Below are 25,593 nucleotides of genomic sequence, written 5' to 3'. Positions count from 1 at the left end.
TGACTCCTAAGCCAGTGCTCAGAAGCATCTTGCTTCATTAAAATTGAAACCCAGAAATTCTGCTTCTAGGCGTGAATCCTCCGGATAACCTCCAAAATGTGAAGAGAAGTAGATACACAAATTTTTGCTGTGTCGCTATAATAGCAACAAATACCAGGCACTCGTAAATGCCCAAGAGATGACTGGTTACAGAAATTATGTCGTATCTCACAGAGGCCACAGGGTACCGAGGCAGAGGAGGGATACAGAAACTTAGGACAGACAACCGTCAAGTTGTACATTTTAATTGACAATTTTTACCAATAAAAACAATTTGTTACAAAAAGGGAATTTCTCTATACAAAATAAGGATTGTTTTCTTTCATTCATTAAGAGAATCCACTATCATGTCTTGCCTTGCCAAATCAAATCTCAAATAGCTGGCTTAGCCAAAATTACTCCAAAAAAATAGGTAATCCAGACAAGATTAATAAAATCATCAGCTTGCTAAACATGTTTAAAGAAAGAATTTAATGAACATTGTGCCTTGAACTGAAGAATTCTAAAGAATACGTGTCACAACCTTTAGAAAAACTACTGTGCTCAGGCAGTTGAGTTGCTAAGAGGGCGTATGAGAGACCCCAACTCACTCACCGGGAGAATCCTCTTCCACATACAAGGAATTCACACCCTTGTATGACTGACGACTGCACAGGCGACACCATAGGAATAATTGCTTCTAACATTTTACAAGCAAATTTTATTGTGGCCACAGGTCAACAACAGAACATATGACAGTTAAGGTTTAGATTCTCCCCACCTCCTATTTTATCATATAAATTAAATATGGAGAACACACAAACTTTATTACAACTGAGGAGCTGTTTTCAAATCCCCTCTTCCTAGGATGACACACATCACTGTTTAAGAGTGGGGCAAAGAAGAGCCATCCTGCTAGCACACAATGTTTCCTGAAAAGAAACTGGATCAAAATGTTCAAAGCCTTCTTCGTTGATTAAAGTACGGCAGCCACTCAACACTGCTCCTAGCAGTCTGCTTTCGGAATAAAAACATAAAATCAGAAACTGTGTGAAACACTGCAGCCTTCCAAAAACTTTATTTGGTGACAAGCCTCGCTCTAATGGAAAAAGTCCACCTATGAGAAACGAGTGGTGGGTATTTCAGCTGGTCTGATGTACATTCGTGACTCAAAATGATAAAGACCCTCAAACACAACTGATTCTAAAGCCATTATAACCCCAAATTATGTGACTTACTTAGATGTGCTATGTTAGCTCTTAAAATATGATCTATGTACGTAGAGAGGAGCCGCACCTGCCTCACAATTACCTGAAGCACGTGGCCGAGGGGGACAGCAGGGAGGGGGACCCAAAAACTGACAGTTTAAATAGGGTCTGTGGTTCTCCCCTCCACTGTACTCACAAACATATCCACGATGAGAATGAAATGGAATCGATGCCCAGGAGCCTCCCTATGACAGCATCTCCCTGTGGCAAATGTGATTTGGGAATTTCTAGCACAACAGTCCAACTACTCGGGTACACACCAAGCCAGTAGCCCTCCCTACACACGAGATGCAAAGGGATTATGCTCACCACGGTTTAAACCCAGTCCGCGTTAGATGCAACTCCACTATAGTTTTGATCATTTAAATCAGGAAAAAAAAAATGCCTAGCAACAACTGTCATGCCTCATTAACACCAATCTACGGCCCTCACTGACTCAGTGGGGCTTTTTTTTTTTTTTTTTTTTTTTTTTTAATAAAATCATCTGAAGAGATGGCATGTGGTAGCAACTGATATCAGGTCACAGCAATTGCAAAAGCTGAGGAAAAGCTCTTCATCCGCTGCTCCTGTCTTCTCCCCTATTGTTTCAGTTCTGCCACCAAAGGGGAAAAAACGGGTGCGAACAAGTTCTCTGTGACCCAGCCTTGGCAAAAGTCAATAAATAAGACAGCTTGTCAAAGGCAGGACCATTTTAAGGGCAACCTCCTCTAGCTGCAAATTTGGGAGCTGGAAAAAGTGGGAGGGAGGCCTGTGTGCAAGAAAGAGGTACGAGTCCCTTTGACCAGGATTTGGTGACCCAACTCCAGATGCCCAGGTTGGTGTCAGCAGATCAGGACCCGCCAAAACCCATTATTCAGACAGAAGAGGAAGAAAAAAAAGACACCAAAAAAATCTAGTCAGTTCTGAAATTTGCACAGTTGACGTTTGTTCTTCGTAGCAGTAAGGACTTGAATGAGAATCATGAAACTTGAGGAACACTTACATTTTTCTTCAGGATTTAAAAAATGCTGTCTTGTACTGAAAGACTACATTCAGTGTGGGTCAGGCCCCACGGTGTTTGCTAGAATTCGGTTGTCAAGCACACTCAGCGCTGGGAGAAAACTTCATCTGAGCAGACGGGCTGGTGGGCAGGCCAGAGGCCACTCCTTCACTGGTCCCCAAGTCGAAAGCCCTGTCCCCAGTTGTGTCTCCCACCTCCACCATTCTGATCAGCAGCTCGCCTCATACTAGCAGGGGGCACGCCAAACCCGGACACCCCTCCTCTCCTGCTGGGCAGCCAGCGGTACCTGTAGGGGGGGAAGGGGACAAAAAGAAAGAGAAGACGATAAAAGCACTTCCACAGTCATCAGACCATTTAGCACATCCCCCTTTCCTGGTGGCCCCCAATCTGTCACACTGAATTACATTAGTCTGTGGCCAACGGCAAGGCTGGGGGACAATGTCTTATTTGACTTGCCTTTTCAGCACTGAGCTCAGGGCCCTGGCCACAGAAGGCATTCACTTTTCAGGTTTCTTAAATTGACTTAAGTTTTCAGCTAAATTCACACTCTAAAAAAAATTATTTTTCTGACTATAAAAGTAATTAATGCAGAATAATATGGAAGCAAAAATATTATTCCCATAAATCCAATCACCAGAAAAAAGTCACATATATATATATATATATATATATATATATATATAATTTTGATATATCTAAATATGGATCAAAGGATACAAAATAAATTCACTTTCAAAGGACAAGTGTGCTTGAGCCCCACATGGCATCTCTGCAGTGCAGCTGGGCTCTGCATCTATGACAGGGAGCCTGGAGAAGGCGGTTCTGTGTCTTGGAGTTCTGGGTATGTTTTTAACGTTTATTCATAATCTGCCCTCCAACTGCATTCTTGCCATCTCACAGATGGTGGGAAAGTTGAAGCCCAAAAAGGTTAGCTGACTTCCCACTTCACAAATTCATAAATTAAAAGTCACAGAACAGCTAAGAAAACTTAAATAAATCCCATGCTATGGTCTCAGTTTTTCCAACAATTTCCCTTCAATGACTATTAGTAAACTGAGACTGTGTTTATTTAATCTACTTCTTGGGTCCTAAAGTTTAAAATTTTGCTTGAAAGCAGAGACCATGATCTGACACCCCAGTTTAAACCCTTCATGGCACCAAGTGCAAACCGTGAGTGGTGACTGGCCCACAGCAAAAAGCTTGCAGAGGAGACAAAACCTTAACATACAAGTTTCCCATACACAGGGCACTGCATGTTTATAAATTCATCTCATCTTCATAACAACCCTAAGAGGTAGGCATTACTGACCCCCGATAAAAACGGGAGAATTGAAACAAGACTGAGTAAAGCTCTTCCAAAGTGACAGGATTCAAAGGTAGGCAGGCAGCCTGGCTCCGGAGTCTGCATCCTGCATCTTACTGCACTGCAGGCCTCCCGCTGCAGGCGGGACACACACAGCGTGATGCAGGCGACAGCAGTTAGTGACTGCAGCCCTCACTCTTGATGCGTTCATGCGCCCTCCCCAAAAAGAAAGTGAACCCCTTTTTAAACAGAAAAATAACTGCATACAGGAGAGGATCTGTTTACTTTTCTAAATGGAATGCAGAATAGTGATATATCTTAGAATTCTGTAAGTCACATCTTCCCCTTTAAATAAATACAGCTGTGGCTTTTAAATCACAATGTATTTCCAAGCGCTGGTTTCTCAACATCCACGATGTTCTGGTATAATAGTATTCCTTCAAAGTATATAATATACTAGAACACTTAAAAAGGCAATGATAGGGCTGTCCCGCTTTGCTTCTTACTGTAAGACAATATGGAAGCCATCTCCACTGCTTAGACAGATAGTGAAATTAAATGCAAGTAATTAGTATAAGACCCAATTACACATAATCAACAAAAATTTATGGCAATTTCAAAGCAGTTACTGCTTTTGCAAGGAGCTACATTTTGTCATCTGAGCTTTATGCAAAATTTAACAGAAGGGCTTCCACCAACAGAGAAAGCTCAATTGGAAGGTAGGCTTCCAGCGAGTGGTCGATTTTCCCACTAGAATCTTGTATACTTGGTTGCCCACAATTGAGAAATATCTCCAAACTGCTAAGTCAGAATATGGCCATTTAAAGTAAAGTAACTGTTGGCTGCCCCCCAAAGTACCAAGTTTTTTTTTTAATGATGCATCTGCCATCTGACTTGATAAACCTAGATCAAAAATCCAAGCCTGCTGTCATTGCGTGTCCTTTGATAATTGGAAAGCAGATTGGTCATTTGTTTTTTAAGCCTGGAGGCAACTCAAGGCTCAGAAGAGAAACAAGTTTCTTTTTATGCTCTTAAAGAAAAAAAAAAAATACAATAATAATAGTGTACTTCTGTTTGTATATTGTATTTCACAATAAAAGTCTTTCAAAAACCTATCTTAACCTCTACTAGGAGGTGGGGAGTTGGGGTGAGAGGGCTACTCAAGTTTTACTGCCCTCATGGACCCCTTGGAAGAATGACAAACTGCAAAACATTAAAAGCAGCAAGATGTGAAAAGGGGTTTTTATTTTCATTTTTTAAGCTTTCAAAAGCAAGCTGTTATTGCATATTCCCAGTTGGAGACTAGGTGTGACTGTCAGGCAGGCTGTGACACCCAGGTGGTGATTTCACTGGTCCCTTCTTCCATAGCCTTTCACTTCATGGACAGTGGTCACACTTCTTACACGCAGAAGTGTTGTCAGCACCTCTTCTGGCTCGTCCGCAGCCCCAGCTTCAGGAACGAGGCTAAGAGCTCGCATTTCCTGAGTACCCACTACTGTGCTCCAACCTCACCTCCTGCCGTCCTCGGAGACGGGCCTTCCCCCCAACTTACTGACTCACAAGCTGAAGCTTAGTGGTTTTACTAAGCGACTTTCCCAGTCCCAAAACAGGTAAATAAGGGGAAGGGTTTCCCACCCAAGTCTGTCTGAAAACCAAAGCTGTGCCCTCAGCCACTCAGCCTCCTCACTTGAGTAAACCCCAAAAGCAGACAAAGAACAAGCACATACTCACAGGGTACGGGACTATACAAACCTCAAGTCTCTCATTTTTAACTTTGAAAACTCCTATAAATATTCCCACCTATAATTTTTCTTTTCCACTTTTTTCCGCATTCCCCCTCCCCCCATTCCAGTTCAAGCCATTGTTTCTCAGTCTAGTTGTGTATGACACTGCTCCCTGGTCCATCCTGGTATTAGGAGCCCCGTGCTTCCCCAGTCTGAGGCAGGTCGCCAGTCATCGGTGGGCCGCTCACAACAGACCACACTGGCCACTGGCCACTCATGGCAGCACACAGCAGCCCACGCCAACCTCCGGCTGCTCACGGCAGCCCAGCTCCTGGGAGAGCCGTTGTTCACAATCTTAACTGTAGAGGGCGCAGCTCACTGGCCCTTGTGGGAATCGAACTGGCGACCTCAGTGTTAGGAGCACGGCGCTCCAACCACCTGAGCCACCGGGCTGGCTCCCCACCTATAATATTTAGCATAAAAATGTTTTCCATTATTCACCAATGAGCTAACTTACCCCCTTTACCCTTCCTCGGCCAAGAATCTTGGGTAAAACTGATAACCCTGTTCTCCTGGCCCATCGCTGCACACTAGGAGCTGCACCAGCTGCCCCGCCTGCCCAGCAGAGCCGAAAAGCTCCCGTGATGCCTGAATCTAGTCTCAGTGGCCCCTGGCTGGATTCCATGAAGAAGACAGCTGTGGCTTCGATCCCTGGCTTCCCGTGACCGTGTGACCAGGGCAAGTCATTTGTTGGCTCACATTTCTTCAGACAGAGAGGTAAATCCTATTTCTCATGGAGTTCTTATCAGGATATACAAGAACACATGCAGTCAAATGACTGTTAAACAAGAGAGGGGGGAAAAACACTTACAAAAACTGAGGCGTGGATAGAAAATTTCTTCCTCCCAAGTCCATTGGGTATCTGAACATTAGGAAGAAGTAAAGATGTCCAACCAGATTTCCAATGAGCTCATTGATTACCCTGCAAGGATAGAGCCAAATCAGTTTAAAGACATTCAAGCAGTAAAGCGAGATGCAGCAAGTTCTTACTGACAGCACAGGGAAGAGATCCCGCATGGCAGCCTATGTCTGGTCCCTGGGAGTCTGTGACAGCGCCACAATGAGCCCTTTTGTGGTCTGAGAGGCAAATGCATTCTGGGGGAGAAGGGAAACCAGTCCTGCTAGACCCATGGGGTCGGCGCTCGGACATCTGCCCTTGGACATCTCTTTCAAATCCCAGCCCATCCTCAAGATATTGCTTTCACTACTTTCTGCCTTAAGAGTTGGGGAACTTGCAAACTTCTGAATGCTTCCAGTCATGAATACTGTATTTGAAAAAAATGGGCAAACAACGAAGGCTAGCAAGAAAAGAGAAGCATTACAGTAAGGAAAGGAGGGGCAATAATCGCCTACTCCCCATTCCTGGAACCACTGAGCACTCTTCCTTGCCTCTGGTATCCTTGAGTATAAGACATCACAGAGATCATTTCAGGAAGTTGACCTTCACCTTGTAATCCTGAAATAAGCATTGACCTTCTTCAGTTTTCCCATGGCTTCCACATAGGCCCCTTCAAGGTTTTATGGAGCCTTACTATTACATGTCCTTCTGTCTTCACCTGCGATGTGATTCCCAGCAGGGAAAATCAACAGTGCAACTGCTCCCAGATCTGCCCTTGTGGGTAACAGGGGAGACTTATCAAGCTCAGAACTTGTGCTCTGAACGGAGTCTGTCTGCTTGATTCATTCCTTTCTCCCTATCAATATGCAGGAGAAGTTAGGACCACACAGGGCAAATATGTCAGATCTATTAAGAACTAGTACTATAAAATTCTATTAAAACATGAAAAATATTTTGTAGTATGAGAAATGGGAGTTCTTAGAACAGTTGCATGTTGCTGTCCTTCTCCTAAAATTCTGACTGGATGTGTGAAAGGTTTTCCTAAGTCTTAAGTTCTAATGCCAGACTAGAAATCTGACCTTGTTTGGCCAAAACTTCTGTACTATTAAACCACTTAAAAAACTACTTCCTATCTGAGAATCTGCATTTCTGTGACTGTAAGCAGTTCCCAAAGCATTCTGAAAATGCCTTAAGAATAAAAAACATAGTCACTTTATGCACAGTTCTTACAGGAGTCAGCTCAGACACAGATTACATCTATGTTTGCTCAATGTGGACAATGATCCATAAATGAATATTTATTCAACAACACATACACGGAAGCATATTGTAACAAGGAGCTAACAACAAAAAATCATTCAATAATAAATGCGCTTAAAGCCCTATAATTTAATCAATTACATCAAAATAAAATTATTTTGTAAGTAAAAGGTTCCAATGCATCAACGTTGAGATTCTTTAAAGTTTCACAAAGATCAGAGAAGGAAGACAAAGAAGAACGGAAGTCTTCCAAGGATTAGTTTCCAATTAAATAAACCTAGTATCACTTACGAGCCTCCAATGATATAGTTGAATCCAAGGATAACCCAAGGTAAATAACAGGCCTAGGAAAGAGTAGACACAAACATGAGTAACCACACCTAAGAGGATACTGCTGCTAAGGGCTGCAATGGGTACAGACGGAGGCACTGGCAAGGGCTTTATATAAATCCCTGGGAAAGTCACTGCAAAAATGTCTCAGATCAATCTAGCATCATTCCTACTGTACTTAAAACTTCCTATCTAAAATTACACATATTCATATATTAGTAACGGGAGGGACAGAGCCCTGCTGAATTAATATTAACAAATAGCTTCAGAAAGTAGCTGAGTGTCATACAGATGATAATAAAAACATCGTCCGTATAGAATCACAGTAAGACTCTAACCAGCAAGTTGTTACCAATAAACTGAAAATACTCCATCTTTTTAGGTTCTCTGTTTACATATTTCACAAAATTATTTGAATTTTTATCTCTTTGCACATTAATGTCTTAACCTAATACTCTCCCAAACAAGACGGCTCTCAGATGAGTTCAACATGTGAAGCCCTTACCAGGTTTGAGACAGCATACGAAGAGCAAAAGGAGCTGCAAGGAACTTTACAAACCAGTAAAGAGTTCTACATAAGTAAGTGGAAGGCAGAATGTGGTACGTACTAAACGAGGAACACAAAATATTACAGAATCCCAAAGGGGAGATGAATTCTAGGCAGGTGACTCAGGAAATACGTTCAGGCTCAACTCAGTCTAGGACAGGGTAGGAGTTACACGAGGAGGAAAACAGAAAAGACGTTACAGGTGGAAACTGTGAGAAGGCACAAGAGGAAATACTTGGGGGCAAAAAAGCCAATGTTTCAGCTAAAATGTAAAATATGTAACAGGGAGTAGTAAGAACAGATTTTAAAAGGGGGTGGGTTCCACATGAGTATCTTTCCTTCACTTTGTCTACCACACACACACACACACACACGCACATGCGATCATTCGGGGACGGTCCCGCAAGCCTGAGATACACAGGGAGTGGGAAGTAAGGAGTCTGTGTTGGCTGGAGAAACACAGGGGACTGAGCAAGGGAGCCGGGCCTGCGGAAGGTACACTGCTTTGCAGTGACCTCTTCTGGACGAGTCCGAAAGTACATCTCTGGGCTGAAGAGAGGGACTTCTGCCAAGACAGACGAAAAGGACAACTTCCCGACTAGGTCCAAGTACCTTAAATCGTGTTCCAAACCAGAACGATACAATCATGTCTCTGTTCAGCTGGGCCCAGACATACAGCACGGACATGATGAGAGGAATCATCAGCAACTGTAAAAGAAGCGACATGTGAAGACGAGGCTCCAGAGGCCCTTGAAACAGGCGTCGTGTCAATCCGCCATTTTCTTACCTCCCCTCCAAATTCTCACATGACTATTCAAAAACCAAAAAGGGACTCAACTCATCAGAATGATAAATTGATCCTTTTAATTTATCCTACGATGTACACTACCAAATCCTATAATAAAATACAACCCAACTACATTATTTTAGATGGATTCAGCAATATCAGGGTCAAGCTGTGTTACCTGAAAAAAAGCAGGCCTAAAGCTTCAGTTACTGTATATTCTCAATTTTTTAAAAATGTGTATCTACATACATGCATAGAAAATGCGGGATAACCGTCATTCTCAATGTTCATACATGATAAGGAAGCCAGAAATGAGTAAGAAAAGTAATGGTTTAGCTAACTCACGTAAGGGCTTCAGAATGAAACAGCTGTAATTTCAAAATAGCCCATAATTAACCACACAGCTAATGCAATTTAAACCATCAAAGGCCATTAGTAGTCATATGAAACATAAAAAGGACAAATAGATAGTTCCAACTTACCTGCATGTCCATTGCTAAGCCAGTAATCTTGGTTTGGAAAGTTAAAGATCAGACAGCAACAAAGTATTCTGCCCCGTCTTCTGAAGGAATACACTTTTCTACATTTCGGGTTGCTTACATCCCAGAACACAAATGTATCTAATAATCTTCATTACAAATATTCTAGTAGGCTGTACGATGACAGGGAAAGGTAGAAATTAACCGCTTTGGCACATGGCTCAGTTTGGGACCTTGCGTCCTCTTTTTGCCTTGCGCTGCATGTTAGCATGTCTCCTTCAATTAGAAGATGGAGATGCCTGGGCCCTCTGAAACCAAGAATGGTTCTACTGACCTTCAGGGCTCCACAGCACGGTTGAAATCCGAAACAATTTTTTTTTTTCCTTCCCTTCAAGGAAGAGAAAGGGCACCCAACGTGCCCCATTTTCTGGCTCTGGGCCAAGTGTGGATGGAAGCTAAGCCCCAAAGCAAGTTTGAGCTCAGCAGCTCGGCACAGGGCTGGAGCCATCACGTCCCTTTGGAAATTCTCACCATCTGGAAAGGTCCGCAGCTGGAAGGTGGCTGACGGCTGTGGCTGAAACACAGCGGAGACACGCTGTGTCCTTTCCCAGACCCAGGTACTTACAGAGGGACTGAGTTACCACTTAGGACCCCAGGACTAGGACAGCAATGAAGTCAGAAGAGGATGCTGGCCATAAGTTAACTTTCTGATCAGGACCAGATTTCAAAAGCTGTCTTAGGGCCCGACTCCTTTTTGTGCTGCAGTCAAGCTGTCACCCATGAGAACACAGAGAACTGGGAACAAGAAGAGGGAACGTAATAAAACTCAACCAAATGTGGGAAAATCCTCCAGAGGCGATGGTAAGAGAATTCATCCCTCTGTATGATTTACTACAGCTTTTAAAAAGACCTTTAATTATTTTTTATTAACTGCAGTAAACAAAGATGCAAAGACTGTAATTTGAAGAGTCGTACAGAACACTGTCTGTTTTCCCAAATCTGAAAAAAGGTTGGTTTATTTCTGGCCCAAAATAACAGACTGAAGGATACCACGATGCAAATCCAATTAAAGAGGAGCATGAATAAATAGTCTGCTGGCCTCCCATCAAAAGCTCCTAGAAACAAAAAATAAGCCAAATGTCAGGGTTCAGAACTTCAGAACAAAATAAATCACTGCTATGTAGAGAAACACTTCAAAACTTCGAGAGGAAGCCACCATGCGAATATTTTTAAATCACTCCTTTCAAATAAAAGTAAATTTTTAAAAATTATCTAAAACCATGTCTCAATAAAATCCCGAACTCAGTCACCTGGTAAGGCTAACCTGTGTTCTCCCAAGTGAATTCCAGTAAGTGACACGCTCTGATGACCACAAGCTAAAACAGACCCAGAGGGAGGAGAGTCGATTCCACAGCTACTGAGGTGCCACCCGTTGAAGTCCCTCACAGTCTGTGGGTCTTCCTTCGTGGTTCTCATCATGATCTGATGACATATTTGTGATTACGTGGGTAATCCCTTCTCCCTCCACTACAATATAAGTTCTGATGGGCAGGGTGGGGTGGGCAGGGGGACAGGGGGACAGCCCACCTTTTCCATAGCCTCCGACTCTGGATCCTCATACTGTATCTGGAGGTAGAATGGGAAGACCTATACCCCCTTTTGACGGATGGGAAATGGTTACATGAGCAAAGTCACAGGGCTTGTTAGAAGCAGAGTGAAATCTAATGACTAGTTTAGTGCTCTTGTCACTACACCATATACCAGGCTGTCTTACACTGGGCAGAAAAAGCAACACAGACCCAGCTCTCGCTTCTAAGAGTGAGTCCTTGTGCCTGTGGTTGGAAGACTAGAAAGAAGAGAGGCAGAGAAAAGAAACAAACGAATGTAAGGTCACTCTCGCTCAAGCAGTTACCTTCCCTCCCCACCACACCCCATCACAATTACATGACATATAGTCAATTAAAAAAAAAAAATCTTAACAAGTGGCAGAAAAAACACCTATCTAAAAGAAAATGGATTTCCAGCAAAAGTCTCTCCTTGTTCCCTTTTTTCTCCCCTGGTACCTCAAGGGCACACTTCAGCTACAGTGTTAGGACACTTACTGGTAGGGGATCACTACGATGAATCAGAGCTGAAATTCTAACAAATGTTTCTGAATTGTAATAATAGTTTTGTGGTTTGGGCTTTGTGATTTCTAAGGATTCTTTCAACTGAATACTTAAAATACTGTAACCATATACACAATGGTACTTTATTATTTGGCAAGCTTCCAACGAGTAGGAATTCACAAATTAACTGGTCTCAAACTGTGGGCATCCAGTTCACATCAGAAAACTTATAAATAAGCCAACACTGCTATATACTTAATTTCGCCAGGCAGGAAAATATGCAGGTGGTAAACATTTTGTCAACATGTTATTTTGAAAACTGTGTGGTGGAGAGAAGACTGGGAGTCGATAAACCTGGGTTCCAGTCACCTCACACAGCTTTGTACACTTTGGGTCATCGTCACCTCTCCAAATCCTTGTTTGCTTGTCTGTGAAACCTTATTTAAACGGCAAGTTCTCAAAAGTTCCTCCCTATGGGGGTAACAACTGAAAAATAAAAACAAGTCAAATGTCCATCATCTGATGCCCAGAAAAACAAAGCACGATAATTCCATACAATGGATTCTTATCTGGCAATAAAAAAGAATATGTACTAATATATGCTCCACAGACAACCTTGGAAACACTGTGCTAAGTGAAAGAAGCTGGTCACAAAGACGACCTATTGTATGATTCCTTGATAAGAAATGTCCAGAACACGCTAATTTAAACAGGCAGAAAGTGGTTGCCTAGGCTGGGGGTGAAACGGGCTTGAATACAAGTCGGGAGCGGCTGCTAATGGGCACAGGGTTTCCTTCTGTGGTGATGAAATATTCTATAGTTGACTGTAGTCATGATGGTCATCTATGAATATCCACTGAACTGTACACTTTAAATGTTACGTGAATTGTATGTCAGCAAGACTGTTTTTAAAATGCCTCTCACCTCTAAAATTTCCAAATGTTCTGTGATTGGGTAGTGGGGAATAAGGGGCAACTTTTAATTAAAGCAAATGAAAACAGATCAATGCCTAATAATCCTACAGACTTATCCTAAGGTGTTACAAATTCGTTATACTACCTGACTAGGGAGTAGGGATAGGTAACTGGGTTCAAAAACTTAAGTAACCAAGAGAAGACAATTTTCAAATAAAAAGTGGTCATGGAATTACTGTAAGTTAGGTTTTAATAACCTATTATGTATTACTTTTTGATTATTTTTATGTCTTTGTATTTCAGAGGTAAATATCAAACTAGTTATGGATGAAATGCTATCATGTCTGGAACTTTGCTTCAAACAATCAGGGCTAGAAGAACAGATGTGGATTTGGATAAAATAAGACTGGCTGTGAGGAAACTGTTACAGATGAGCGGTGAAAAGGAGGTTCACACTAATGTATGTTACAGTGTGGGTGAAACCTGCAAACATTAGGCTAAACGAAAGAAGTCCGTCACAAAAGGACTCATGAAATGTTCCATACAGTTAAATCCATACACACAGAAAACAGATTAGTGGCTGCCAGGGGCTGAGAGAAACGGGGCGGGGAAAGGGAGTGACTGCTTTGGGCTTTTTGGGGGGTTTTGAAAATGTCTGGAATTAGATAGTGGTGATGGCTGTACAACATGGCAAATATACTAAAGACCACTGAATTGTACCCTTTAAAATGGTTACAACAGTGAGTTTGATGTCATGTGAATTTTATCTCAATAAAAAGAGAAAAAGGTTCATTAGCCTTACTCTCTACTTCCATGCCTGAAAATTTTCCGTAATAAAAATTTAAAAAACAGGTTATGGATCACCCACACTTAATCTAGAGTTAACTACCTATTGATATAGCAGTCGGACAGTTAAGTTCATGAACTTTCCACCGTGCGTGTGTGTGTGTGTGTGTGTGTGTGTGTCCATTACTCTAACAACTTAATCCTCAATTAAATTATATCAAAGGGGTAAGAATGCTAAGCAAGTCAGTATCACAATCAGTCCAACTGAGAGAATGAAAATCATATATTCTGGTGGATTTAAGAATCAAGCCTGTGATATGGCGGTGAGAACTCTGTTGTCAGTCTCACCCCAGCCACGTTTATTCCTCAAATCCCGTTTTTGCTCCCTAAAGGAAAGGGTCTAGGTCCCTTCCAGAAGCAACAGAAGTCTAGGCCTGACACTTTGTATTAATATAATGATTTCTTTCTTTTTAAAAAGCACCTACTAGCAAATGCCAATTTAAGGAGAAATTATATTTGACACATAAATGCCCATCCTTCTATCCCTGCAGTTATGAGACTGATTTACAATGTTCAAACTGACAGATTTAAGGGTAGCTCAGAATTCTCTACGCTGAGCTAATAGGCAGCAGGTTTATAAAGTCTCTGAGATCAGCCAGCCTTTTCAAAAGCATTATATTCACATTTTGACACAGCAGTATCAATTTATTGCTTCTCAGTATAAGTAACTCAGAACAGCGTATAAGGGATTCCAGGAAATAAATAACAGTATAAGGGGTAGTAGGAAATAAATAACAATCAGTAGGAAACTTTGTAAGAAAAAAGGTTTTTATTAAAAAGCTTATCCATAACATGGTATAGGTAGTCACGTCTGATAAACTACCATATTACTAAACCCCAGTTATATATTTTAAAGTTGCATGTTTCAATTGCAGGGAATAAGCTGGGCTTTTAATTACATAAGGCAATGTTTTTCGACCCCAATCTAGAAGACACAGACACTTCAGCCCAATTGTGCACTGAAGGGCAAGGACTGCTGTACGACAGAGAAGAGCGAGATGTCAAATTAAGTGAGAGGCACACAGCTCAGCCACTAAGGTCATGGGCAAGCTGTGTAAACCTCGGTCTTACTCTGTTTTGTTTTTTTACCTATAAAATGGGGACCCTGCTACTTACACCTTATGATGATGTTGTGAGGATTAAAAATCAAATATTCTAAATGCCTGGCACACAGTCCTGGCACAGTTACCACTTACTGAACACTTACCATCATTATGCCATTTCTTTATAGATGCTAACAGACCTCAAAATTCCTCCAACAAGTAAATATACAGATTAGCAAGCCGGGCAGAAACAATACTTAAAGCAACTATGGATAACATACCTGTTTCGAGTCGTGTAGAATACTGATATAAGAAATATAAGTTGACCAAATAAAGAAATCCTGTTCCCGGACCCACGGGGAAATAGAAGGTGGCGGTGATTGGCCTCCAAATCTGTCCAGATCAAAATAAACACAGCTGTTAGTTTCTCTAAGCCTGGTTAACATTTTTTTCTTTTAACTAAACAAAATTAACCCTTGAAAAACATTCTCTTCGATGATGAGAGCTACCAAAGAGACACCACCAATATCATTCAAGAAAACAACTGAAGAAAAGTTCGTATCAGTTACAATCACATCAATTTACAAATTGATGGAATACAATGACATCAAAAATAAGCAATAAATATTTCTAAACAAGTTGAAAAAAATGAGCACTATAAAAATATGTGGTTAGTCTCTACTGGGAATAGGCATTCAGTTAAGCCTGTCAAAAATGAATTACAATGACAATTTCCAACAATACAGTAATTATCTCTATTTAGGAAAATAATAATACTCGGATCACAAACCTTGTCAAAAAAATGTCATATTCAAAAGGTAGAAGTGAAATAGGAATTTTTTATCCTCCCCCGCAAAAAATGAAAGAAATTTCCACAGTGAAAAGTAAACCTCTCTCCTGATCCTCAATCTCCCAGTTTTTTTCCAGCAACAATGGATCAGTTTCTTGCATTTCTTTCAAGAAATAATAGTATGTGTTACTATTATTCATTCTATCTTATGCTGTACTGTCCTATATCTTGTTTTATTCTCTTGAAAAAATATTTTTATTGCCTTCATAGTATGTCTTTTATATGGACATCTGAATTTCATTTAAACTGTTACAATGCCACGATGAATATTCTTGAATATCCTCTTTGTACATGTACGTAGATCAATTCTGTGAGTCAATCTGCCAAATCAGACATTTGCATTTCATTTTGGTCGAGTCTGCCAAATGCCTATAAAAATGTTTAACCAATATATACTTCCTCCGAAAATGTAAATTAATGCCTGTCTTCTCTCCACACCCCCACCACTCGATGTATTTTATATTCACCAATCATGTTTTAAAAACTTTAGCATTTCCTTTCTTCATTTTTCTGCTAGATTTGCATTTCTTCATATATTATGGAAATTTCCATTTCTCACTGTTGCAAATATTTTCTAGTCTGTCACCAGACTTATGTTTTGATGGTACTTTAGCCATACTTCCACATGTGACAGTTTAATGTAGGCAAGTGTATCCACCATGTACCATGTTCACAGGAGACTTCTCCACGCCAAGAAGATAAAAGTGCTCCCAGTTTTACTGTAGCACATTCAAGGTTCACGTAAGGAGTAAGGAAGACCCAACTTATTCTAGATGGTCACTCGGTTTTCCCAATCCTATTTACAGAGTAACCCACCCTTTCTTCATTGATTTGAAAAGCTACTTTTATCACCCTTTTATATTAAGGTCTACTTTTAGACTACTCTGTTTTCAATTGAATTCCTACACCAATACCAAGCTATTTTAATTTCTAGTTTTATAGTATGTTTTCATATCTGGTAAAGTTACATAATTAAATAATTCCCCTCCCATTTCTCTTCCACATTGTCACAATTTTCTTGGCTACTCTCAATATTTTATTTTTCTAAGTGAACCAGAACCAACATCTTTATTACATCAATGTGACATTAATACAATTCCCAGCTAGGAAGAAGTCATTCCTAGCATTTACAGTTTTCCGTAGAACTATTGCTTTCTATCTCCTTATACGCAACCACCAAAGCTCAACTACCTTACTATTGGTAATATTTGAGCTTCTTGGGCTTTCCAAGTAATGAACTCTACCTGTAAATAAAATTTTGTACTTTATTCCATTCTTGTCTAATTCACTGGCAAGTGCCTCCAGAACCATGTTAAGTAATAGCGGCTGAAATAGATGGGTCCCCCAGACTTTTGAAACCCCAGTACAATGCTGGCTTTTAGCTGAGAGCTATGTGCCTTATTGCACAAGCTCGAATGACAGCCACTGAATCAAGGAATTCCCAAAAGTGGGGGAGGCTGTCCAAAGAAGCAGGAGTGGACAAAAGTGAGGGAAAATTTGGTCTTGGAAAGATGAGGACAAAGTGCCAAAGAACCGTAAGAGCACAAGAAATGGACGATACGGCTAACAACTTGGGTGTGGCTGGAAGGGAGGACATTAGTGGTGGGGCCTGGCCAGACACAGAGCTGACAAGTTACATCCTCTAAGTAATATAGGTATGTGACCCTCAGAGCTTAATTCCCTGCAGAGGGAAACGCACTTTACACACCCAAAATGTGACTTTCCAAGAACTGTATATTAAACCAGTACAACAAACTTGGTTAAAATTCATTTGGCTTACTCACAATTTTACCATGGCAACAATATAGTCTAACGGAAAGAGCCCTGGAAATGACTTGAGAAGACTTAAGACTTAAGTCTTAGCTTATAAAAATGTTCATTTCTGAGCCTCAACTGCCAACTGTAAAAGGGGAATGGTATGCTAATACTTGCCTTACTTTGGCTAATGGTTTAAAAAATGAACAGTATGCTATTCTGCCCATTTCCACGCCCTGACTCAGGAGGTGGGTTTTGTAGATGAGGAAACTATGAGAAAAGGTTAAATCATCGCTAGTAAGTGGTACAGCCAGAAACTTGACTCAGCCAGCCTGACTCCAGACTTTATGATACTAAAGCCCTGTGTTTACAACGCCGCTCACAAGTGACATCATTATTATGAGGTATAATTACAATCAGTAAAACTGTTCGGTACTACTTATACTTATCATCCTGATATAATCCTGATTCTTCCTGCTTGTGAAAAGCACTGGGCGTGAACCCCAGAAGCTTGGCTCTTAAGTAGCCATGGGGCCTTGGAAAGGTCTGGGTTTGGAGGTGTGTTACCCAGCACCATTTGTCCTATGAATCCGACCTTCCTTGTCTCACAGACTTTGTGAAAGGTTGGAATTAAGAGTTGATTAAAAAGGCGTTTGGTGAAAAAAAAACACGTGTGGGTGTACGACTATTATGATCTTTTAGGAGATGCACGCTGACCTGATTTTTACAAACACACATTTTAAACTGCCCCCATATTACTGTAAGTTACTCAAGGACTGATTTTAGAAAAGAAACCTCGGGGTTTTTTTCTGATTACATTTTTCACTAACACTGACAACACGACACTATTTTTAGCCACTGTGTGCACCTGTTCTTTGGAAATCAGTGTCTGTCAAAATACCTCACTTCTTTTCCCCCGTTCATTAAGCCTACCCTTCCGTTATGCTTGCTTTCACTGATCTAAGAGTCTTATTATTTTTGTATCACTTTAAAATCATGATTTGAAAACACCAGGAGATAGCTGTATCTTCAGAAGGACAAAATGTTATATAGTATTTCTGAAATCCCCATTGAAGGTACCCAACTAAATCCCCTCCTTTCCTCTAACTGATATGTAAACAGTTAGGATTTAAAAAAAGGCTTTCTTTGCAGGGCTGGGAGTACTGGATGCATGTTTTTAGCCCTGGAAAGCCTTCATGGACCCCAGGACTGCAAGGCTCCCGTGCCAGAAGAAGCGGAGGGAAGCATCTCGTTTTAACCTCACAGCAATCCCAGGGCCAGAAGCATAATCACCCCACCTTTTTCATGAGGAAAGCTGCTCCCTCATTAGAGTTTAAGCAATCTCCCCAGAGTCCCTCACTTAACAAGAGCAAGAAGCCCATTTGTTCACTGCCATATTAAGACCTTCAAAAAACATACGACGTTGTTCTTTAGTTAGTAGTCCAACAACTTCGGCTGAGAGACTGTTTCGTTCAGCCATCCTTGAACTAAAATCTCCCGAACAATCTGCTACTGAGATAATTACAAATGCCATCCAGAATGTAGAGTGGGGGTTTTGTAACTATCAAAGGTTTTTCTGAAATAATACAGATTAGTTGATTTGGACTTCAAGTCTACACGAGTCACCAAGCAATTAAGGAAGAGCTCCCATGTGCCACACATGCTGATGTCAGAAACTGTCCCCCCCCCCTTTTTTTTCTGGACACACTAGGTAGGCAAGAAAAACAAATGAAAGGCACTCAACCTCAATCGAGGACTTTAAAAGAGCTATTACAAGCCATTAATTCTACTCCTAGGTGTATGCTCAACAGAAATGCATTCCGATGTTCACCAAGACATGTTCCCAGCAGCACTATATTTTCTAGCCCCGGCCAAAAACCTCCCCCAAAGGTCCACTGCCAGTAGACTGGGCAAATAAATGGTGGTCTATTCACACAAAGGAACAATCTGGGGATGAGCAACTATGACCTCATGCAACAACATGGGTGACTCTCAAAAGTAAGTTGAGAAGAGGCTCAATACTGTAGTATATACACAGATGTTAAATTATAATGTTGCACACCTGAAACTTACATGCTATAAGCCAATGTTACCTTAATAAAACAAACAAGCAAATAAACAAATAACAGGAAAAAAGAAAAGTAGAAGCAGATTTCAAATCCTGAGGCTGGAAATAGAACAAGAAAGTTTGCTACCATTCCTTCTATCGAACACTGTACTGGAAATCATAGCCAGTGGATGGATGGATGGATGGATGGATGACGGTCTAAGCTTAGAAAAGAAAAAAAAAAGAAGCTAACACAAAAGAATACACATGTATGATTTCATTTATAGACTGTAAAGAAAAAAATGGCAAAAACAATCTATGGTATTAAAAGTCAAGCTAGTAGTTACTTTTGGGAGAAGCAGTGACCAGAAGGGAGCAGTAGGAACATATGGGGGTGCTGGTAGTATTCTGTTTATTGATCTGGGTGCCAGTTACATACATGTATTCAGTTTTGGAAAATTCAACAAGTTATAGATACATAACATACACACTTTTCTGCTTGTATACTCTAACTCAATAAAAAGTTAAAACAAAACTATGGTCTAACGGGAAACCTTAACTACGGATCACTGCATAACTAGTATAGACAGGACAACTACGGAAAGATTTTAAAGCTGTACTACATACCAAAAGCACTTGCCACTCAAGCTCTAATCCAAACCTTGAGGCTACTTCTATGTATGCTCAGCTTACAGACCAATTTCATCCCCCTTCCAGCTTTGTGTGTGCTTGTCTCTCTTCCCCAATAAACTCTTTTTTTTTTTTTTGCTATTAGTTTCAAGTGTACAGAACAATGTAATAGACATTTCACCCCTCACAAAGTGATAACACCCCTCCCCAAATCTACTACCCCTCTGACATCGTATATATCTATTACAATTCCATTGACTCTATTGATCTAGCAATTCCACTCTTAGGTATCTATCCAGAGAAATCCAAAACACTAATTCGAAAAAATATTATATCTGCACCCCTATGTTTATTGCAGTGCTATTCACAATAGCCAAGACATGGAAACAACCGAAATGTCCATCAGCAGACAACTAGATTAAGAAACTGTGGTACATTTACACAATGGAATAGTACACAACCATAAAGAATGAAATCTTACCATTTGCAACGATATGGATGGACCTAGAGAACATTATGCTAAGTGAAATAAGTCAGACGGAGAAAGACAAATACCACATGATCTCACTTATATGTGGAATCTAAAGAATAGAATAAATGAGCAAACTAATCAGAAACAGTCTCAGAGATATAGAAAGCACAAATTGGTAACCCAATAAACTCTTAAATCAATCTGCTAGGGTTGCTATCATGCGTTAAATGTGGTAACATAAGCAAAAGCTTGGCAAATAAAATCACCAGGCCCAATCACAGGTCTGGTTGGTGACATTTCTTATTATTCTTGAAACAAATTAGAGAAACTGAGAGTTCACATCTTCCCATTTAGTCAGGATGCTTTTAAAGGGACAAAAAATAGGACAATAATCCAGCAGTTGCATTTCAATTTCAATTACAAATTAAAATTAGAATCTTTCTGCCCACAGAAAGAAAGCAGTAATGAGAGAATTATTGGCTAATAAATAAAAATGACATTATTTTTTAATAGATTTTTTTTACCAGACTATTTACTGGGCATTTTTCTATGCCCAGTAAATGTTCTATAAACATTTTTCTATGTAATTTATATAATAGAGACAGGCAGTAAATAACATTTCCTCAATTTGAAGACACTCATTTTTGTGTTAGGATGTCTTATTCTCAATATATTCATTTAATGTAACTTCTACTTTCCTCCCCCTCCAAAAATTTGTATTAAATTGATGGGACATCTTATAATCAATGGAGTCAGAACAGAGTTAACTCAGAACAGAGTTAATGTGGCATTAAATTAGCCCCATTTTTTGGTAATGTTCTGCTGCTTGCTCTGGGTGCTGGTTATATACACGCATTCAGTAATTAAAGAATTGAGGCTCAGAAAAGATAAATAACTTGCCTACGGGCATACAACGAGTAAGGAGCTGAGCCAGGACTGCAGACCATGACTCAATTACTTGAAATCCCAACTACTCTAACAGAAAAAGAAAAAATAATTTGCTATGACTGACTGGGAAGAAGTCACCCTCAAAACTGTTTTGTTAAACATTTAACTACTCGTATGTGTTTTGATAGATATTATGCAAAGAAGTTAAACGAGAGCTCAGAACGATCTTGAACTCACTGAGATAGAAACCAAAACTGCAGCTGTCTATAAACTGGGGTAACACTTAAACTGGGGTGACTGTGGGAGCTGAATGAGATAAAAGATGGAGAAGCACAATACAGATTTAAGAGGGTGATGTTATTTTGTCCGAAGAAATTAAATATCACTGTGGAGGAAGCCCTGGGAGACAGAATCTCAGAAACCACCAGAACAGCAAGAAACGACCTCTCTTCTAGTTCATCAGGGACCATTATCAAGACATTTCATCATCCTGAACTATTTGATTGATGGGTGTGAAGCATGAGGAACTACAAACTCTGGACAACAGAAGAATCGCCGCTCCTGTTTCTACCTATCCAAACTAAGGAAGTAACATTTTAAACTTTGGAGTTCCAAATCAACGAGCTAATCAGAGGAAACTCATCGATAAGGAGGAAAAGTCACTTTCGTCACTTTCAACGGGAATCCACAATTCTAAATCCATGTTTTTTTAAGCTGTTAACTACTCAGCCTCTAAGAAAAAGACGAGCCTTTAGCAGAAAGCACACCACCGGCTGCTGTCCTCACACATGAGCCTCTAGATGCAAGGTTTTCCTTCAGCTGCTTCCTTCACCTTGAGGAACTTATTTGCAAATGAAAGCTAAACTTGTCCAAAATGGGTAGGAGTCACAGGAAGAAGAAGAAGGTATAAATACTGGTCCTTTCACACCTGGGCAGTCAGTACACTGTCCTGCCTCCCCAGCAGCTTCTCCCCAGTTTCAGGATAACAAGCCCCAAGAAACAATGCTAGCAGGATGGGAAAAATCATGGAAGGTGTGACATGAACGATGACCGTTTTAACACTGTACACCTGTGGTCTGATAGAAAGGCTTTCTTATTTTACTCATCTGACTCGACAAGCAAGCAGGATTTCGCAAGGAGGTTCAAACAGCCCGTTTTGACCAGGTCCATCTCACAATGATTTACAAGCAGGGCTCCTCATGCATGCACCTCAGTCACCATGCCACCAGGCACAAACTGCCCAATATTCACTGAGTCAACACATATTTACCCGAGCAAGCAAGGAGAGAACAGCATGAAATTCTGGCTGCGGGCCCCAATCATACTCAAATAACCAACTGCTTAACTTCTTAAGTTAAGCCAATAGTTAACTTCTCCACTTGGATGCCTAAATAGCATCTCTAGACTGAGCATGGCCGAGACATAACTCTTTATGTTATGTTCCCCAAACCCAAGCCTCCCGAAATATTTCCAATCTGAGTACAGGGCTCCATCGCCCACTGGGAGAATGATATCTTCTGAGTCCTGCTTCCTGCACCCATTCCATCCACCCTTCACATCCATTCAGCTGCAAGCGTGCCCACTCCAACTCCCAATAGACCCTCTTCTATCCTCACAGCCATCCTGGCCCAGAACACCATCTCTCACTTTCTATCTGGATTCCTCCCTCTCCCACATCCCACGTCCATCCCACAGATCAGTCAAGGGCACCTGGGCCGTCCTTGTTTGAAGGCTCCAAAGCATGCCTGGTGACTCTGAAACCCAGTCCAAACCGCAAGGCCCTATGCGAGCAAGCCCCAGCCCTAGTTTTGCATCCTCGCTTTACTAAACCCACCCCTGGCTATCTCTGCGTCCTCAGCTCCAACCCCATCCCTACAGCTGACTCTGACCTCGCTATCCAGTCTACTTTCTGTTTCTAGCACCTGCTTCTAAGCTTACTATTCCTTCTTCCCAAAAGATTGTCCCTAGAGCCAGATCTTCCCAAAGATGGCTCCTCATCATCCAGTTTCAGTTCAGGTATCTTCTTTGAGGCTTTTCTGGAACACTCTATCAAATGATACACCCCTTAAGTCACTCTCTATCACATGCCTCTCTCATTTTCTTCATGGGCAGCTGGGACCCTTTCCAGCTTATTCACTATTGTACCTCCAATTATTTCCACGCATTCAACCCACATGTAAGTACCTGCTATGCCAGGCACTATTCTAGGAAACAAAGACAGTGGTCAGCAAGGGAAGACCTGGCTCCCACAGAGCCGTATTTTCTGAAGGGAAATGGACTAATACCAAGCAAGGGGTGATAGCAAAAACCACTAAGGGTAAGGGAGACACAGTAAAGGATGGGTACTATTTTATGTAGGGCAATCAGATAAGACCTTGCCAGTAAGATGGTAAGCCATGGTAAGGAGGTAAGCCATGGTTAGCTCCCTCAAACAGAGAAATACTATGTGCAAACAGCCCTGGCGGGAGATCAAGAGACCAAGTCAGCTGCCGGAGCAACAGCCAGGATTCCACTGTGGAGCCTAACGTGGAAGACGGAGAGTAGCAGGAGAGGAGGGCAGAGAGGGAGCAGAGGGCCTTGCAGGCCACTGAAAGGACTTGGATTTTACTCAACGAGTTGAGAAGACATTGGAAAGTTCTTGGCAGAGGACTTACAGGAGACTTGATTTATATTTTAGAAGGATCACTCCAGCTGTCTAGAGAAAAGATTGAAAGGAACAGGCTGGAATGAGAATAGCTAGCAATGGAGAATGAAAAGTGACTGTATTCGGGATATACGTCTAAAGCACACAGAATTGACTGACAGATTGTGGGCTGTGAGAAAGAGAAGTCAAGGATGATTCCATGACTGTTAGCCTGAGCTCCTGTAACAATGGAGTTTCTATTTACTTCTAGTGCAATGGGAAAAGGGTATGCAGTTTGAGACATGTGAAGTTTGAGGTGCCTATCCGTCACCCAAGTGCTAATTTCAAATAGATGGCTGGAAATCAGGAGCTAAATCTGAACTAAAAATACATGTTATTTGTATTTGAGAGTCTTCAGTTTATAGAAAGTTTTCAAAGCCATGAAGCTAGACGAGATCACCTTTCAGCTGTGGAGCATGTAAAGAAGGTCCTATAACTGATCCTTGGGGCTCATCATAACATCTAAAGGTCAGGAAGACGAAGAAGCAGCAAAGGAGACTAAGAAATAGCCAGTGAAGAAGCCAACGAGAGAGTATTATCTACAGGCCAAGTTATGTGTTGAAATTAATGTCAGCTCTTCGTATCTAACCTGCCACTGATCAAAGATTTAAATCACAGAATCCAGTGAATAAAGACAACCTCCAGGAAAGTAATATTCTAATGCCAGGAATGTAAATCTGGATTGTTTCCTTCACGCTTAAAAAAATCACAAGGCCTTCCATTTCTGGAGCAATTAACTGTGTACTCATTCCTTCGTACATACAACCACTACGTGCCAGACACTAAGTCAGGGTCTGGGAGAAATGCAGATAAAGAAACTCACTCTTTGCACCTCTGACCTCAAATCACTCCAACAGGAAAAAAAAAAAAAAAAAAAAAACTCCACTAACACAAAAGGAACTGAGCTGGATGGTTGGGTAAGTTGACAGCCTTACGCCACCCACGTGGCAGAGGTGAGAGGGCACCTACTCCAAGTAAATCCAGGCTGCTAATCACTAGTAGAATAGACTGTACAACAGATTGACGACTGTCACAGACTTCCTTTCCCACTGCCTCCTCTGAGTGCAGAGGACAGGGAGCACAACCTTAACAGCAGGACTAAATCAGTCCCTTCCCACCCGGCCAAACCCACGTCCCCACCCCTCCAGCTCTCCAGGCCCTTGCTCCAAACCCTTCGGGCGCCACCGCGCCCCCCGACCACCGGGCCCCGCCCAAAACCGCTGGAGCGGTCGCACTACAAATCCCAAGAGGCACCGCGTGTCCTCCACATGCTGGTCTACGCTACGCCACCGGACACCCGCTTGGGACCTGTAGTCTCCACTCTCGCGTCGCCGGGCAGTACCTGGAAGCGGTAGAGGAAGGCTTCGGGCCAGAGGAAGAAGTAGGCCGGGCTGATGAGGCCGAGTTTGCCCACCAAGGGCACCGCGACGGTGGCGGCGAACCAGTAGCGCGTAATGCTCGGGATACTCCTGAACCAGTCCCCGATGTCCGACATCTTCGCTTCTTAGGTGGCCAGGATGCGCCCCGCCGCCCGACTCCCCGTCCCGGGCCCCTCACGACGCGGCCGGCTCTGCGAGTGGCAGGTGTCGAGGCGGAAGCCACTCGTCGCGGTGCAGAAGGCGGAGACCGGGGGACGTGGCGCCACCGAATTCGGACCAGCGAGGGAGCGTTCGGAGGCGAAACTTCCCCTTCCGGCGTTACCGAACGACGTTGACCAGAAGTCCCGCCGCTTAAAGGGCAAGC

The 25,593-nt window shown here is 41.8% G+C and overlaps 1 protein-coding gene across 1 annotated transcript; it reads right to left on the bottom strand.

Annotated features, from left to right (window-relative positions):
* Positions 1-268: 268 nt before the first annotated feature.
* Positions 269-25,577, bottom strand: DERL1 (derlin 1). Its single transcript, XM_019718189.3, has 8 exons — positions 25,193-25,577; positions 14,807-14,918; positions 10,665-10,729; positions 9,618-9,644; positions 8,961-9,056; positions 7,763-7,815; positions 6,185-6,295; positions 269-2,572 (listed from the first exon to the last, which is right to left on the bottom strand). Exons 1-8 carry the CDS (start codon positions 25,343-25,345, stop codon positions 2,434-2,436), a joined length of 756 nt encoding a protein of 251 aa, XP_019573748.1. The 5' UTR covers positions 25,346-25,577; the 3' UTR covers positions 269-2,433.
* Positions 25,578-25,593: the final 16 nt, after the last annotated feature.

This window comes from Rhinolophus sinicus, chromosome 6 (genome assembly GCF_057876585.1).
Source record: "Rhinolophus sinicus isolate RSI-liver-muscle chromosome 6, RSI-T2T, whole genome shotgun sequence".
Lineage (NCBI taxonomy): Eukaryota > Metazoa > Chordata > Mammalia > Chiroptera > Rhinolophidae > Rhinolophus > Rhinolophus sinicus.
The sequence above is the reverse complement of the archived record's forward strand: the minus strand, read 5'-3'. Positions and strand labels throughout refer to the sequence as shown.

What these genes read in the sequence shown, in the direction of transcription:
- DERL1 (XM_019718189.3), bottom strand. Translation starts at nt 25,345, where the DNA reads ATGTCGGACATCGGGGACTGGTTCAGGAGTATCCCGAGCATTACGCGC. An exon ending in CCTTCCTCTACCGCTTCCAG is followed by an intron (nt 14,919 to 25,192) that starts GTACTGCCCGGC and finishes TGATCTGGACAG; the next exon opens with ATTTGGAGGCCAATCACCGC. An exon ending in CTATCCACGCCTCAGTTTTT is followed by an intron (nt 2,573 to 6,184) that starts GTAAGTGTTTTT and finishes CCCCCCCTACAG; the next exon opens with GTACCGCTGGCTGCCCAGCA.